This window comes from Panulirus ornatus, chromosome 19 (assembly GCF_036320965.1).
Source record: "Panulirus ornatus isolate Po-2019 chromosome 19, ASM3632096v1, whole genome shotgun sequence".
In the NCBI taxonomy this organism is placed as follows: Eukaryota; Metazoa; Arthropoda; class Malacostraca; order Decapoda; family Palinuridae; genus Panulirus; species Panulirus ornatus.
The window spans coordinates 4,597,374-4,612,486 of NC_092242.1; the positions used below are offsets into that span (position 1 = coordinate 4,597,374).

General features: G+C 41.2%; 1 protein-coding gene across 1 annotated transcript in view; it reads right to left on the reverse strand.

The window, feature by feature from the left end:
• Window positions 1–15,113, reverse strand: part of LOC139755342 (2-aminomuconic semialdehyde dehydrogenase-like) — a 72,131-nt gene that overhangs the window by 4,882 nt on the left and 52,136 nt on the right. The window contains exon 7 of the mRNA XM_071673506.1: window positions 3,795–3,874. Coding sequence (XP_071529607.1) covers window positions 3,795–3,874 — 80 coding nt within the window. The remainder of the gene's footprint in view (window positions 1–3,794; window positions 3,875–15,113) is intronic.

The window sequence follows — 15,113 nt, forward strand, 5'->3', positions numbered from 1 at the left end:
AGGCATATGATAGAGTTGATGGAGATCCTATTTGGAAGGTATTAAGGGTATATGGTGTTGGAGTTAAGTCGCCAGAAGCAGTGAAAAGTTTTAATCAAGTAGGAAGAGAGGAAAGTGATTGGTTCCCAGTGAATGTTGGTTAACAGCAGGGGTGCGTGATGTCTTCATAGTCGTTCAATTTGTTTATGGATGGGTTTGTTAGGGAGGCGACTGCAAGAGTTTTGGAGAGAGGGGTAAGTATGCAGTCAGTTGTGGATGAGAGGGCTTGGGGAGTGAGCCAGTTGTTGTTCGCTGATGATACAGCGCGGGTGGCTGATTCAGGTGAGAAACTGCAGAAGTTGGTGGCTGAGTTTGGCAAAGTGTGTGAAAAAAGAAAGCTGATAGTAAATGTGAATAAGGGCTAGATTATTAGGTTCAGTAGGGTTGAGGGAAAAGTAAATTGGGAAGTAAGTTTGAATGGAGAAAAACTGTACGAAGTGAAGTGTTTTAGATATCTGGGAGTGGATTTGGCAGTGGATGGAACCATGGAAGCAGAAGTGAGTCACAGGGTGGGGGAGGGGGCGAAGATTCTGGGAGCACTGAAGAATGTGTGGGAGATGAGAACGTTACCTCGGAGAGCAAAAATGGGTATGTTTGAAGGAATAGTGGTTCCAACAATGTTATATGGTTGTGAGGAATGGCCTATAGATAGGGTTGTGCAGAGGTGGGTGGATGTGCTGGAGATGAGATGTTTGAGGACAATATGTGGTGTAAGGTGGTTTGATCAAGTAGTGAAAGGGTAAGAGAGATATGTGGTAATAAAAAGAGTGTAGTTGAGAGAGTAGAAGGTGTATTGAAATGGTTTGGTCACATGGAGAGAATGAATAAGGAAAGATTGACAAAGAGGATATATGTGTCAGAGGTGGAGGAAATGAGGAGAAGTGGGAGACCAAACTGGAGGTGGAAAGATGAAGTGAAGAAGATTTTGAGCGATTGGGCCTGAATGTACAGGAGAGTGAAAGGTGTGTAAGGAACAGAGTGAATTGGAATGATGTGGTATACCAAGGTCGACATGCTGTTAATGGATTGAACCAGGGCATGTGAAGCCTCTGGAGTAAACCATGGAAAGTTTTGTGGGGCCTGGATGTGGAAAGGGAGCTGCAGTTTCGATGCATTACACATGACAGCTAGAGACTGATTGTGAACGAATGTGGCCTTTGTTGTTTTTCCCATCACTGCCTCTATACACGCAGGGGGAGAGGGTGCCATTTCAAGTGTGGTGGGGGTGGTGGCAGGAATGGATGAAGGCAGTATGTATGAATGTTTTTTTTTTTTTTTTTTTTTTTTTTTTGCTTTGTCGCTGTCTCCCGCATTTGCAAGGTAGCGCAAGGAAACAGACGAAAGAAATGGCCCAACCCACCCCCATACACATGTATATACATATGTCCACACACGCAAATATACATACCTACACAGCTTTCCATGGTTTACCCCAGACGCTTCACATGCCCTGATTCAATCCACTGACAGTCAGGCATGTCAACCCCGGTATACCACATCGCTCCAATTCACTCATTCCTTGCCCTCCTTTCACCCTCCTGCATGTTCAGGCCCCGATTACACAAAATCTTTTTCACTCCATCTTTCCACCTCCAATTTGGTCTCCCTCTTCTCCTCGTTCCCTCCACCTCCGACACATATATCCTCTTGGTCAATCTTTCCTCACTCATTCTCTCCATGTGCCCAAACCATTTCAAAACACCCTCTTCTGCTCTCTCAACCACGCTCTTTTTATTTCCACACATCTCTCTTACCCTTACGTTACTTACTCGATCAAACCACCTCACACCACACATTGTCCTCAAACATCTCATTTCCAGCACATCCATCCTCCTGCGCACCACTCTATCCATAGCCCACGCCTTGCAACCATACAACATTGTTGGAACCACTATTCCTTCATACATACCCATTTTTGCTTTCCGAGATAATGTTCTCGACTTCCACACATTTTTCAAGGCTCCCAGAATTTTCGCCCCCTCCCCCACCCTATGATCCACTTCCGCTTCCATGGTTCCATCCGCTGCCAGATCCACTCCCAGATATCTAAAACACTTCACTTCCTCCAGTTTTTCTCCATTCAAACTCACCTCCCAATTGACTTGACCCTCAACCCTACTGTACCTAATAACCTTGCTCTTATTCACATTTACTCTTAACTTTCTTCTTTCACACACTTTACCAAACTCAGTCACCAGCTTCTGCAGTTTCTCACATGAATCAGCCACCAGAGCTGTATCATCAGCGAACAACAACTGACTCACTTCCCAAGCTCTCTCATCCCCAACAGACTTCATACTTGCCCCTTTTTCCAAAACTCTTGCATTCACCTCCCTAACAACCCCATCCATAAACAAATTAAACAACCATGGAGACATCACACACCCCTGCCGCAAACCTACATTCACTGAGAACCAATCACTTTCCTCTCTTCCTACACGTACACATGCCTTACATCCTCGATAAAAACTTTTCACTGCTTCTAACAACTTGCCTCCCACACCATATATTCTTAATACCTTCCACAGAGCATCTCTATCAACTCTATCATATGCCTTCTCCAGATCCATAAATGCTACATACAAATCCATTTGCTTTTCTAAGTATTTCTCACATACATTCTTCAAAGCAAACACCTGATCCACACATCCTCTACCACTTCTGAAACCACACTGCTCTTCCCCAATCTGATGCTCTGTACATGCCTTCACCCTCTCAATCAATACCCTCCCATATAATTTACCAGGAATACTCAACAAACCTATACCTCTGTAATTTGAGCACTCACTCTTATCCCCTTTGCCTTTGTACAATGGCACTATGCACGCATTCCGCCAATCCTCAGGCACCTCACCATGAGTCATACATACATCAAATAACCTTACCAACCAGTCAACAATACAGTCACCCCCTTTTTTAATAAATTCCACTGCAATACCATCCAAACCTGCTGCCTTGCCGGCTTTCATCTTCCGCAAAGCTTTTACTACCTCTTCTCTGTTTACCAAATCATTTTCCCTAACCCTCTCACTTTGCACACCACCTCGACCAAAACACCCTATATCTGCCACTCTATCATCAAACACATTCAACAAACCTTCAAAATACTCACTCCATCTCCTTCTCACATCACCACTACTTGTTATCACCTCCCCATTTGCGCCCTTCACTGAAGTTCCCATTTGCTCCCTTGTCTTATGCACTTTATTTACCTCCTTCCAGAACATCTTTTTATTCTCCCTAAAATTTAATGATACTCTCTCACCCCAACTCTCATTTGCCCTTTTTTTCACCTCTTGCACCTTTCTCTTGACCTCCTGTCTCTTTCTTTTATACATCCCCCACTCAATTGCATTTTTTCCCTGCAAAAATCTTCCAAATGCCTCTCTCTTCTCTTTCACTAATACTCTTACTTCATCATCCCACCACTCACTACCCTTTCTAATCAACCCATCTCCCACTCTTCTCATACCACAAGCATCTTTTGCACAATCCATCACTGATTCCCTAAATACATCCCATATGTACATGTGTATATATGTATATGTCTGTGTATGTATATGTATGTATACATTGAAATGTGTCTGTACATGTGCGTGTGTGGACGTTTATGTATATACATGTGTATGTGGGGGGGTTGGGCCATTCTTTTGTCTGTTTCCTTGCGCTACCTTGCTAACATAGGAAACAGCGACAAAGTATAATAATAACAATAATATAGATAGATAGATGAATAGACATTCAGTAATACTTACTTGACAGCTTCCACAAACTTGTCAAGAAATTCTTCATACAATGGCTGCTGGACAAATATCCGGGATGTACACAAACACACCTGAATCAAAAAAAGAATTCAGTTCTTTCCATGTTTGTCTCATAGTATATTCCACATTAGTTCACTAGGAAAAGCAGATTAATCTAACATACTGATTTTCCTTGGTTAAAGAAAATATCAAACATTTCTTAACAAGACTTTTCAATGCCATCAATTATTCATAAGTTGGAAAGACCGATTCTCTGAGAAAATGACAGTACAAGTGAATAGTCTGAAATAAATACGAGGATTCAACATGGCTTTAGGAGCGTTGTAGCAGTCCTAACAATCACCATACACTGTGTTGAATATCCTTAAATATCATAAAAGGTATCTCCATAAGTATGACATTATAACATGAACAAAATGTTATAAATAAAATAACCATAAAACTCTTTTCTTTCTTCTTTCAAACTATTCGCCATTTCCCGCATTAGCGAGGTAGCGTTAAGAACAGAGGACTGGGCCTTTGAGGGAATACCCTCACCTGGCCCAATTCTCTGTTCCTTCTTTTGGAAAATTAAAAAAAAAAACGAGAGGGGAGGATTTCCAGCCCCACGCTCCCTCCCCTTTTAATCGCCTTCTACAACACGCAGGGAATACGTGGGAAGTATTCTTTCTCCCCTATCCCCAGGGATAAACCATAAAACTCATTGTGGTGAAATACCCTTTACATACACCCTTTAGCTGGTGCTGCTAAAATGCTAGGTATATGAGGTGCTCCAGGAGTACTATCAGGTATAAGTAACGAAGTGTGGTATTTCTGTAAATGTTTTCTTCACAAGCATGAATGACTACTAAGGGTTTTCATCACTTATAGGCCTCTTTCACAACTCTATACATTGTGATGTGTAAAAATTATTAGGCTGTGCTGTCTAGTAACAATGCAAAGGATGACACTACAAGGACATAAAACTATATTTTGCCAGAGGGTTGAGGTGGCTAATTCAAGAATTTTAACCCAATAAATGCTAGTGCCATGTATGGCAAGAGCTGCCTCAAGCAGTTGACTACAAATGTGCCATGTAAATCTTGGGCATTTATAAATCCCAAGCACAGTAAATGCTATTTCCTGTGTTTGTGAGGCAGCGTTCAAGAAAAGATGACCAATCCTTGGAGGGAAAATGTCTTACTTGGTCCACATTTCTGTTCCTTCTTTTGGTTAAGTAATGCTGGAGGGGAGGATTTGCAGCAACCTGCTTTCACCCCTTTAAGTCACCTTCTATGACATGCAGGGAATACATGGAAAGTATTCTTTCTCCCCTATCCCTAAGGATGATATATAAATATATATATATATATATATATATATATATATATATATATATATATATATATATATATGAATGTAGGTTTGTGGCAGGGGTGTGTGATGTCTCCATGGTTGTTTAATTTGTTTATGGATGGGGTTGTTAGGGAGGTAAATGCAAGAGTCTTGGAAAGAGGGGCAAGTATGAGGTCTGTTGGGGATGAGAGAGCTTGGGAAGTGAGTCAGTTGTTGTTCGCTGATGATACAGCGCTGGTGGCGGATTCATGTGAGAAACTGCAGAAGCTGGTGACGGAGTTTGGTAAAGTGTGTGGAAGAAGAAAGTTAAGAGTAAATGTGAATAAGAGCAAGGTTATTAGGTACAGTAGGGTTGAGGGTCAAGTTAATTGGGAGGTGAGTTTGAATGGAGAAAAACTGGAGGAAGTGAAGTGTTTTAGATATCTGGGAGTGGATCTGTCAGCGGATGGAACCATGGAAGCGGAAGTGGATCATAGGGTGGGGGAGGGGGCGAAAATTTTGGGAGCCTTGAAAAATGTGTGGAAGTCGAGAACATTATCCCGGAAAGCAAAAATGGGTATGTTTGAAGGAATAGTAGTTCCAACAATGTTGTATGGTTGCGAGGCGTGGGCTATGGATAGAGTTGTGCGCAGGAGGATGGATGTGCTGGAAATGAGATGTTTGAGGACAATGTGTGGTGTGAGGTGGTTTGATCGAGTAAGTAACGTAAGGGTAAGAGAGATGTGTGGAAATAAAAAGAGCGTGGTTGAGAGAGCAGAAGAGGGTGTTTTGAAATGGTTTGGGCACATGGAGAGAATGAGTGAGGAAAGATTGACCAAGAGGATATATGTGTCGGAGGTGGAGGGAACGAGGAGAAGAGGGAGACCAAATTGGAGGTGGAAAGATGGAGTGAAAAGGATTTTGTGTGATCGGGGCCTGAACATGCAGGAGGGTGAAAGGAGGGCAAGGAATAGAGTGAATTGGAGCGATGTGGTATACAGGGGTTGACGTGCTGTCAGTGGATTGAATCAAGGCATGTGAAGCGTCTGGGGTAAACCATGGAAAGCTGTGTAGGTATGTATATTTGCGTGTGTGGACGTGTGTATGTACATGTGTATGGGGAGGGTTGGGCCATTTCTTTCGTCTGTTTCCTTGCGCTACCTCGCAAACGCGGGAGACAGCGACAAAGTATAAAAAAAAAAAAAAAAAAAAAAAAAAAATATATATATATATATATATATATATATATATATATATATATATATATATTTTCTTTCTTTCTTTCATACTATTCGCCATTTCCCGCATTAGCAAGGTAGCGTTAAGAACAGAGGACTGGGCCTTTGAGGGAATATCCTCATCTGGCCCCCTTCTCTGTTCCTTCTTTGGGAAAAAAAAAAAAAAAACAAGAGGGGAGGATTTCCAGCCCCCCGCTCCCTTCCCTTTTAGTCGCCTTCTACGACACGCAGGGAATACATGGGAAGTATTCTTTCTCCCCTATCCCCAGGGATAATATATATATATATATATATATATATATATATATATATATATATATATATATATATATATATATATATATATATATATATATGTGAATGTTGGGGTGAAGAGGGTGGTGAGAGTAAGTGAGCTTGGGAAGGAGACCTGTGTGAGGAAGTACCAGGAGAGACTGAGTACAGAATGGAAAAAGGTGAGAACAATGGAAGTAAGGGGAGTGGGGGAGGAATGGGATGTATTTAGGGAATCAGTGATGGATTGCGCAAAAGATGCTTGTGGCATGAGAAGAGTGGGAGGTCGGTTGATTAGAAAGGGTAGTGAGTGGTGGGATGAAGAAGTAAGAGTATTAGTGAAAGAGAAGAGAGAGGCATTTGGACGATTTTTGCAGGGAAAAAATGCAATTGAGTGGGAGATGTATAAAAGAAAGAGACAGGAGGTCAAGAGAAAGGTGCAAGAGGTGAAAAAAAGGGCAAATGAGAGTTGGGGTGAGAGAGTATCATTAAATTTTAGGGAGAATAAAAAGATGTTCTGGAAGGAGGTAAATAAAGTGCGTAAGACAAGGGAGCAAATGGGAACTTCAGTGAAGGGCGCAAATGGGGAGGTGATAACAAGTAGTGGTGATGTGAGAAGGAGATGGAGTGAGTATTTTGAAGGTTTGTTGAATGTGTTTGATGATAGAGTGGCAGATATAGGGTGTTTTGGTCGAGGTGGTGTGCAAAGTGAGAGGGTTAGGGAAAATGATTTGGTAAACAGAGAAGAGGTAGTGAAAGCTTTGCGGAAGATGAAAGCCGGCAAGGCAGCAGGTTTGGATGGTATTGCAGTGGAATTTATTAAAAAAGGGGGTGACTGTATTGTTGACTGGTTGGTAAGGTTATTTAATGTATGTATGACTCATGGTGAGGTGCCTGAGGATTGGCGGAATGCGTGCATAGTGCCATTGTACAAAGGCAAAGGGGATAAGAGTGAGTGCTCAAATTACAGAGGTATAAGTTTGTTGAGTATTCCTGGTAAATTATATGGGAGGGTATTGATTGAGAGGGTGAAGGCATGTACAGAGCATCAGATTGGGGAAGAGCAGTGTGGTTTCAGAAGTGGTAGAGGATGTGTGGATCAGGTGTTTGCTTTGAAGAATGTATGTGAGAAATACTTAGAAAAGCAAATGGATTTGTATGTAGCATTTATGGATCTGGAGAAGGCATATGATAGAGTTGATAGAGATGCTCTGTGGAAGGTATTAAGAATATATGGTGTGGGAGGAAAGTTGTTAGAAGCAGTGAAAAGTTTTTATCGAGGATGTAAGGCATGTGTACGTGTAGGAAGAGAGGAAAGTGATTGGTTCTCAGTGAATGTAGGTTTGCGGCAGGGGTGTGTGATGTCTCCATGGTTGTTTAATTTGTTTATGGATGGGGTTGTTAGGGAGGTGAATGCAAGAGTTTTGGAAAGAGGGGCAAGTATGAAGTCTGTTGGGGATGAGAGAGCTTGGGAAGTGAGTCAGTTGTTGTTCGCTGATGATACAGCGCTGGTGGCTGATTCATGTGAGAAACTGCAGAAGCTGGTGACTGAGTTTGGTAAAGTGTGTGGAAGAAGAAAGTTAAGAGTAAATGTGAATAAGAGCAAGGTTATTAGGTACAGTAGGGTTGAGGGTCAAGTCAATTGGGAGGTGAGTTTGAATGGAGAAAAACTGGAGGAAGTGAAGTGTTTTAGATATCTGGGAGTGGATCTGGCAGCGGATGGAACCATGGAAGCGGAAGTGGATCATAGGGTGGGGGAGGGGGCGAAAATTCTGGGAGCCTTGAAGAATGTGTGGAAGTCGAGAACATTATCTCGGAAAGCAAAAATGGGTATGTATGAAGGAATAGTGGTTCCAACAATGTTGTATGGTTGCGAGGCGTGGGCTATGGATAGAGTGGTGCGCAGGAGGATGGATGTGCTGGAAATGAGATGTTTGAGGACAATGTGTGGTGTGAGGTGGTTTGATCGAGTAAGTAACGTAAGGGTAAGAGAGATGTGTGGAAATAAAAAGAGCGTGGTTGAGAGAGCAGAAGAGGGTGTTTTGAAATGGTTTGGGCACATGGAGAGGATGAGTGAGGAAAGATTGACCAAGAGGATATATGTGTCGGAGGTGGAGGGAACGAGGAGAAGAGGGAGACCAAATTGGAGGTGGAAAGATGGAGTGAAAAAGATTTTGTGTGATCGGGGCCTGAACATGCAGGAGGGTGAAAGGAGGGCAAGGAATAGAGTGAATTGGAGCGATGTGGTATACCGGGGTTGACGTGCTGTCAGTGGATTGAATCAAGGCAGGTGAAGCGTCTGGGGTAAACCATGGAAAGCTGTGTAGGTATGTATATTTGCGTGTGTGGACGTATGTATATACATGTGTATGGGGGGGTTTGGGCCATTTCTTTCGTCTGTTTCCTTGCGGTACCTCGCAAACGCGGGAGACAGCGACAAAGTATAATAAATAAAATAAATATATATATATATATATATATATATATATTTTTTTTTTTTCATACTATTCACCATTTCCCGCATTAGCAAGGTAGCGTTAAGAACAGAGGACTGGGCCTTAGAGGGAATATCCTCACCTGGCCCCCTTCTCTGTTCCTTCTTTTGGAAAATTGAAAAAAAAAAATGAGAGGGGAGGATTTCCAGCCCCCCGCTCCCTTCCCTTTTAGTCGCCTTCTACGACACACAGGGAATACGTGGGAAGTATTCTTTCTCCCCTATCCCCAGGGGATATATATATATATATATATATATATATATATATATATATATATATATATATATATATATATATATATTATCATTACTATCATGATGTACACGTGTATATATGTATATGTACGTGTATGTATATTTATGCATATATATATATATATATATGTATCATCCCTAAAGAGAGGGGAGAAAGAATACTTCTCATGTATTTCCTGCTGAAACTGTTGTTGAAAGGTAATGGTCCTCTTATCAAAAGTTTATTATCTTTGTTCCCTTTATTGCCGTACATTTATGGACTTATCAAAACACATAAAACAAAATTTTCCGGCAAGACTTATATTGAGTTCATTAGGCTCCATCACATATAAATTGTCAAAATGGTTAGTTTCTTTATTAAGCCCTTTAGTGGGTACGATATCAAATTATATCATGAACAATGTAGATTTAGTTAACAAGCTTAACAATATCAGTGTTAATTTTGATTTCAAACTTGTTAGCTTTGATGTTTCCTCACTGTTCACAAAAGTTCCAGTTGATGACCTTTTAGAATATTTATTTGATGTTTTGGAGGATATTCATTTACCTGTTTCAAAGTATGTTTTCACTGAGCTGATAAAATTATGTATAAAAGACTGTGTATTTCAATTCAAAGGAGAATATTATGCTCAAAAATTTGGTATGGCAATGGGTAATTACCCTCTTTCACCTGTACTAAGTAATCTTAACATGGAATATTTTGAAACAAAATTACTACAGGATATCTTACCTTCTAATGCAATTTGGGTTAGGTATATAGATGTTCTTTGTGTTTGGCCAACAAATGAAAATTTACAAACATTTCTCCCCTTACTTAACAATTTAATACCTTCCATCAAATTCACTGTAGAAAATGAAAATAATGGTATGTTACCATTTTTAGAGTGGATGATCCATGAGCAAGGAAACAAGTTTAAGTTTAGCATATACAAAAAACCTACCAATGTATGCTCATACATCCATTATTACTCATCTCAACATGACAGAGTTAAATTATCATCATTTCAATCTATGTTCCTTTGGGCATTACATATTTCCAGTCCAGAGTTTACTGGTTTTGAGTTTTGAAAAGATATATTCTACTGGATCTAACTTAAGTTACCCTAGATCTTTCATTTATAAATCCCTTAAGTTAGCAAAGAAATCATTTTATAGAGTTGAACCCAAACCTTCCATTGACACCAAGAATCTTTTAGTTCTCCCTTTTAATAATAATTTTACTTTACTTCCCACATAGCTTAAATCTTTTAATGTAAATATTGCCTTCAGCAACAATAATACTATAAAGAATATCTTAATCAGGAACTCACCAGAAAATTCTGGATGCATCTATAAAGTGCCATGTAAAAATTGTGATAAGTTTTATGTTGGGCAGACTGGTAAGGTGCTTTCTGTTAGAATTAAGCAACATAAACATTGTATAGATCAGGACAAGAATCAAATGCCTTGTTTAATCATGTTAAAAACTACTATCATTGCACTGACTGGAATAATGCCATCTCAGTTATCAACTCTAACTCCAGTACCACGAGAAATATCACTGAATCTTCCATTATTAAATACACAAAGAATTATAACCTTAATATTAGTGATGGTTTATATAAATTGGATAGCTTTATTGTTGATAAAATTTGTAAACAATTCCCCTTCTTGTCCACATAATAAGTTTATGATACGCTCGTTGTCTGTCTTGGACAATCACGTTTACCAACTGGCGTCCTAGCTACGTCTCTTAGTTGTATATCAGCTGACTTATATTTCTTTCTTGTATCTCCCTTGATGATGTGATTATTACATGAACTTGGGAGCTTAACGTGTTTCATCTTCCCAGTGGACTCACAGGGATATATATATATATATATATATTATTATTATTATTATTATTATTATTATTATTATTATCATTATTATTAGGTACAGTAGGGTTGAGGGTCAATCCAATTGGGAGGTGAGTTTGAATGGAGAAAAACTGGAGGAAGTGAAGTGTTTTAGATATCTGGGAGTGGATCTGGCAGCGGATGGAACCATGGAAGCGGAAGTGGATCATAGGGTGGGGGAGGGGGCGAAAATTCTGGGAGCCTTGAAGAATGTGTGGAAGTCGAGAACATTATCTCGGAGGGCAAAAATGGGTATGTTTGAAGGAATAGTGGTTCCAACAATGTTGTATGGTTGCGAGGCGTGGACTATGGATAGAGTTGTGCGCAGGAGGATGGATGTGCTGGAAATGAGATGTTTGAGGACAATGTGTGGTGTGAGGTGGTTTGATCGAGTAAGTAACGTAAGGGTAAGAGAGATGTGTGGAAATAAAAAGAGCGTGGTTGAGAGAGCAGAAGAGGGTGTTTTGAAATGGTTTGGTCACATGGAGAGAATGAGTGAGGAAAGATTGACCAAGAGGATATATGTGTCGGAGGTGGAGGGAACAAGGAGAAGAGGGAGACCAAATTGGAGGTGGAAAGATGGAGTGAAAAAGATTTTGTGTGATCGGGGCCTGAACATGCAGGAGGGTGAAAGGAGGGCAAAGAATAGAGTGAATTGGAGCGATGTGGTATACCGGGGTTGACGTGCTGTCAGTGGATTGAATCAAGGCATGTGTATGGGGGTGGGTTGTGCCATTTCTTTCGTCTGTTTCCTTGCGCTACCTCGCAAACGCGGGAGACAGCGGAAAAAAAAAAAAAAAAAAAAAAAAAAAAAAAAAATATTATTATTATTTTGCACATGAAGCGTCTGGGGTAAACCATGGAAAGTTCTGTGGGGCTTGGATGTGGAAAGGGAGCTGTGGTTTCGGTGCATTATTACCTGACAGCTAGAGACTGAGTGTGAACAAATGGGGCCTTTGTTGTCTTTTCCTAGCGCTACCTCACACACATGATGGGGGAGGGGGTTGTTATTCCATGTGTGGCGGGGTGGCAATGGGAATGAATAAAGGCAGACAGTATGAATTGTGTACATGTGTATATATGTATATGTCTGTGTGTGTGTATATATGTGTACATTGAGATGTATAGGTATGTATATTTGCGTGTGTGGACGTGTATGTATATACATGTGTATGTGGGTGGGTTGGGCCATTCTTTCGTCTGTTTCCTTGCGCTACCTCACTAACACGGGAGACAGCGAAAAAGCAAAATAATAAATATAATTATTTTGCTTTGTCGCTGTCTCCCGCGTTAGCAAGGTAGCGTAAGAAAACAGACGAAAGAATGGCCAAACCCACCCTAATACACATGTATATATACATACACGTCCACACACGCAAATATACATACCTATACATCTCAACGTATACATATATATACACATACAGACATATACATATATACACATGTACATAATTCATACTGCCTGCCTTTATTCATTTCTATCGCTACCTCGCCACACATGATATAACAACCCCCTCCCCCCTCATGTGTGCGAGGTAGTGCTAGGAAAAGACAACAAAGGCCCCATTTGTTCACACTCAGTCTCTCGCTGTCATGTAATAATGCATCAAAACCACAGCTCCTTTTCCACATCCAGGCCCTACAGAACTTTCCATGGTTTACCCCAGACACTTCACATGCCCTGGTTCAATCCATTGACAGCATGTCGGCCCCGGTATACCACATCGTTCCAATTCACTCTATTCCTTGCACGCCTTTCACCCTCCTGCATGTTCAGGCCCCGATCACTCAAAATCTTTTTCACTCCATCTTTCCACTTCCAACTTGGTCTCCCACTTCTCCTCGTTCCCTCCTCCTATGACACATATATCCTCTTTGTCAATCTTTCCTCACTCATTCTCTCCATGTGACCAAACCATTTCAAAACACCCTCTTCTGCTCTCTCAACCACACTCTTTTTTATTACCACACATCTCTCTTACCCTTACATTACTTACTCGATCAAACCACCTCACACCACATATTGTCCTCAAACATCTCATTTCCAGCACATCCACCCTCCTGCGCACAACTCTATCCATAGCCCACGCCTCGCAACCATACAACATTGTTGGAACCACTATTCCTTCAAACATACCCATTTTTGCTTTCCAAGATAATGTTCTTGACTTCCACACACTCTTCAATGCTCCCAGAATTTTCGCCCCCTCCCCCACCCCATGATTCACTTCTGCTTCCATGGTTCCATCCGCTTCCAAATCCACTCCCAAATATCTAAAACACTTCACTTCCTCCAGTTTTTCTCCATTCAAACTTACCTCCCAATTGACTTGATCCTCAACCCTACTGTACCTAATAACCTTGCTCTTATTCACATTTACTCTCAACTTTCTTCTTTCACACACTTTACCAAACTCAGTCACCAGCTTCTGCAGTTTCTCACATGAATCAGCCACAGACATATATGGATGGGGTTGTTAGGGAGGTGACTGCAAGAATTTTGGAGAGAGGGTCAAGTATGCAGTCTGTTGTGGATGAGAGGTCTTGGGAAGTGAGTCAGTTGTTATTTGCTGACGATACAGCGCTGGTGGGTGATTCGGGTCAGAAACTGGAGGCTGGTGACTGAGTTTGGTAAAGTTTGTGAAAGAAGAAAGCTGAGAGTAAATATGAACAAGAGCAAGGTTATTAGGTTCAGTAGGGTTGAGGGACAAATCAGTTGGGAGGTAAGTTTGAACGGTGAAAAACTGGAGGAAGTGAAGTGTTTTAGATATCTTGGAGTGGATTTAGCAGCAGATGGAACCATGGAAGCCGAAGTGAGTCATAGGGTGGGGGAGGGGGTAAAGGTTCTGGGAGCATTGAAGAATGTGTGGAAGGCGAGAATGTTATCTCGGAGCAAAAATGGGTATGTTTGAAGGAATAGTGGTTCCAACAATGTTATATAGTTTTGAGGCATGGGCTATACATAGGGTTGTGCAGAGGAGGGCAGATGTGTTGGTAATGAGATTTTTGAGGACAATATGTGGTGTGAGGTAGTTTGAGTGATGGTGTGAGGTAGTTTGGGTGAAAGGCGTGCAAGGAACAGAGTGAATTGAAACGATGTAGTATACCGGGGTCAATGTGCTGTCAGTGGATTGAACCAGGGCATGTGAAGTGTCTGGGGTAAACCAGGGAATGTTTTGTGGGGCCTAGATGTGGAAAGGGAGCTGTGGTTTCTGTGCATTACACATGACAGCTAGTGACTGAGTGTGAACAAATGTGGCCTTTGTTGTCTTTTTCTAGCGCTACCTAGCACACATGCAGGGGAGGTGGGCGCCATTTCATGTGTGGCGGGGTGGCAACGGAAATGGATGAAGGCAGCAAGTATGAATATGTACATATGTCTGTCTATGTATATGTATGTATACGTTGAAATGCATAGGTATGTATATGTGCGTGAGCAGGTGTTTATCTATATACATGTGTATTTGGGTGGGTTGGGCCATTCTTTTGTCTGTTTCCTTGCGCTATCTTGCTAACCCAGGAGACCACAACAAAGTATAATATATATATATATTCTTATTCATTTATCTATTTTAATTTGCTTTGTCGCAGTCTCCCGCATTAGCGAGGTAGCGCAAGGAAACGGACGAAAGAATGGCCCAACCCACTCACATACACATGTATATACATATATGTCCACACACGCAAATATACATACCTATACATCCCAACGTATAAATGTATATACACACACAGACATATACATATATACTCGTTACGAACACGTGTGTTGTATCTATTTCTTATCAGGGCGAGGAGTGACGTCAGAGACTGGCTCGGAGTTTCTGTCCACCAAGCATTCTGATGGGGTCAGCTG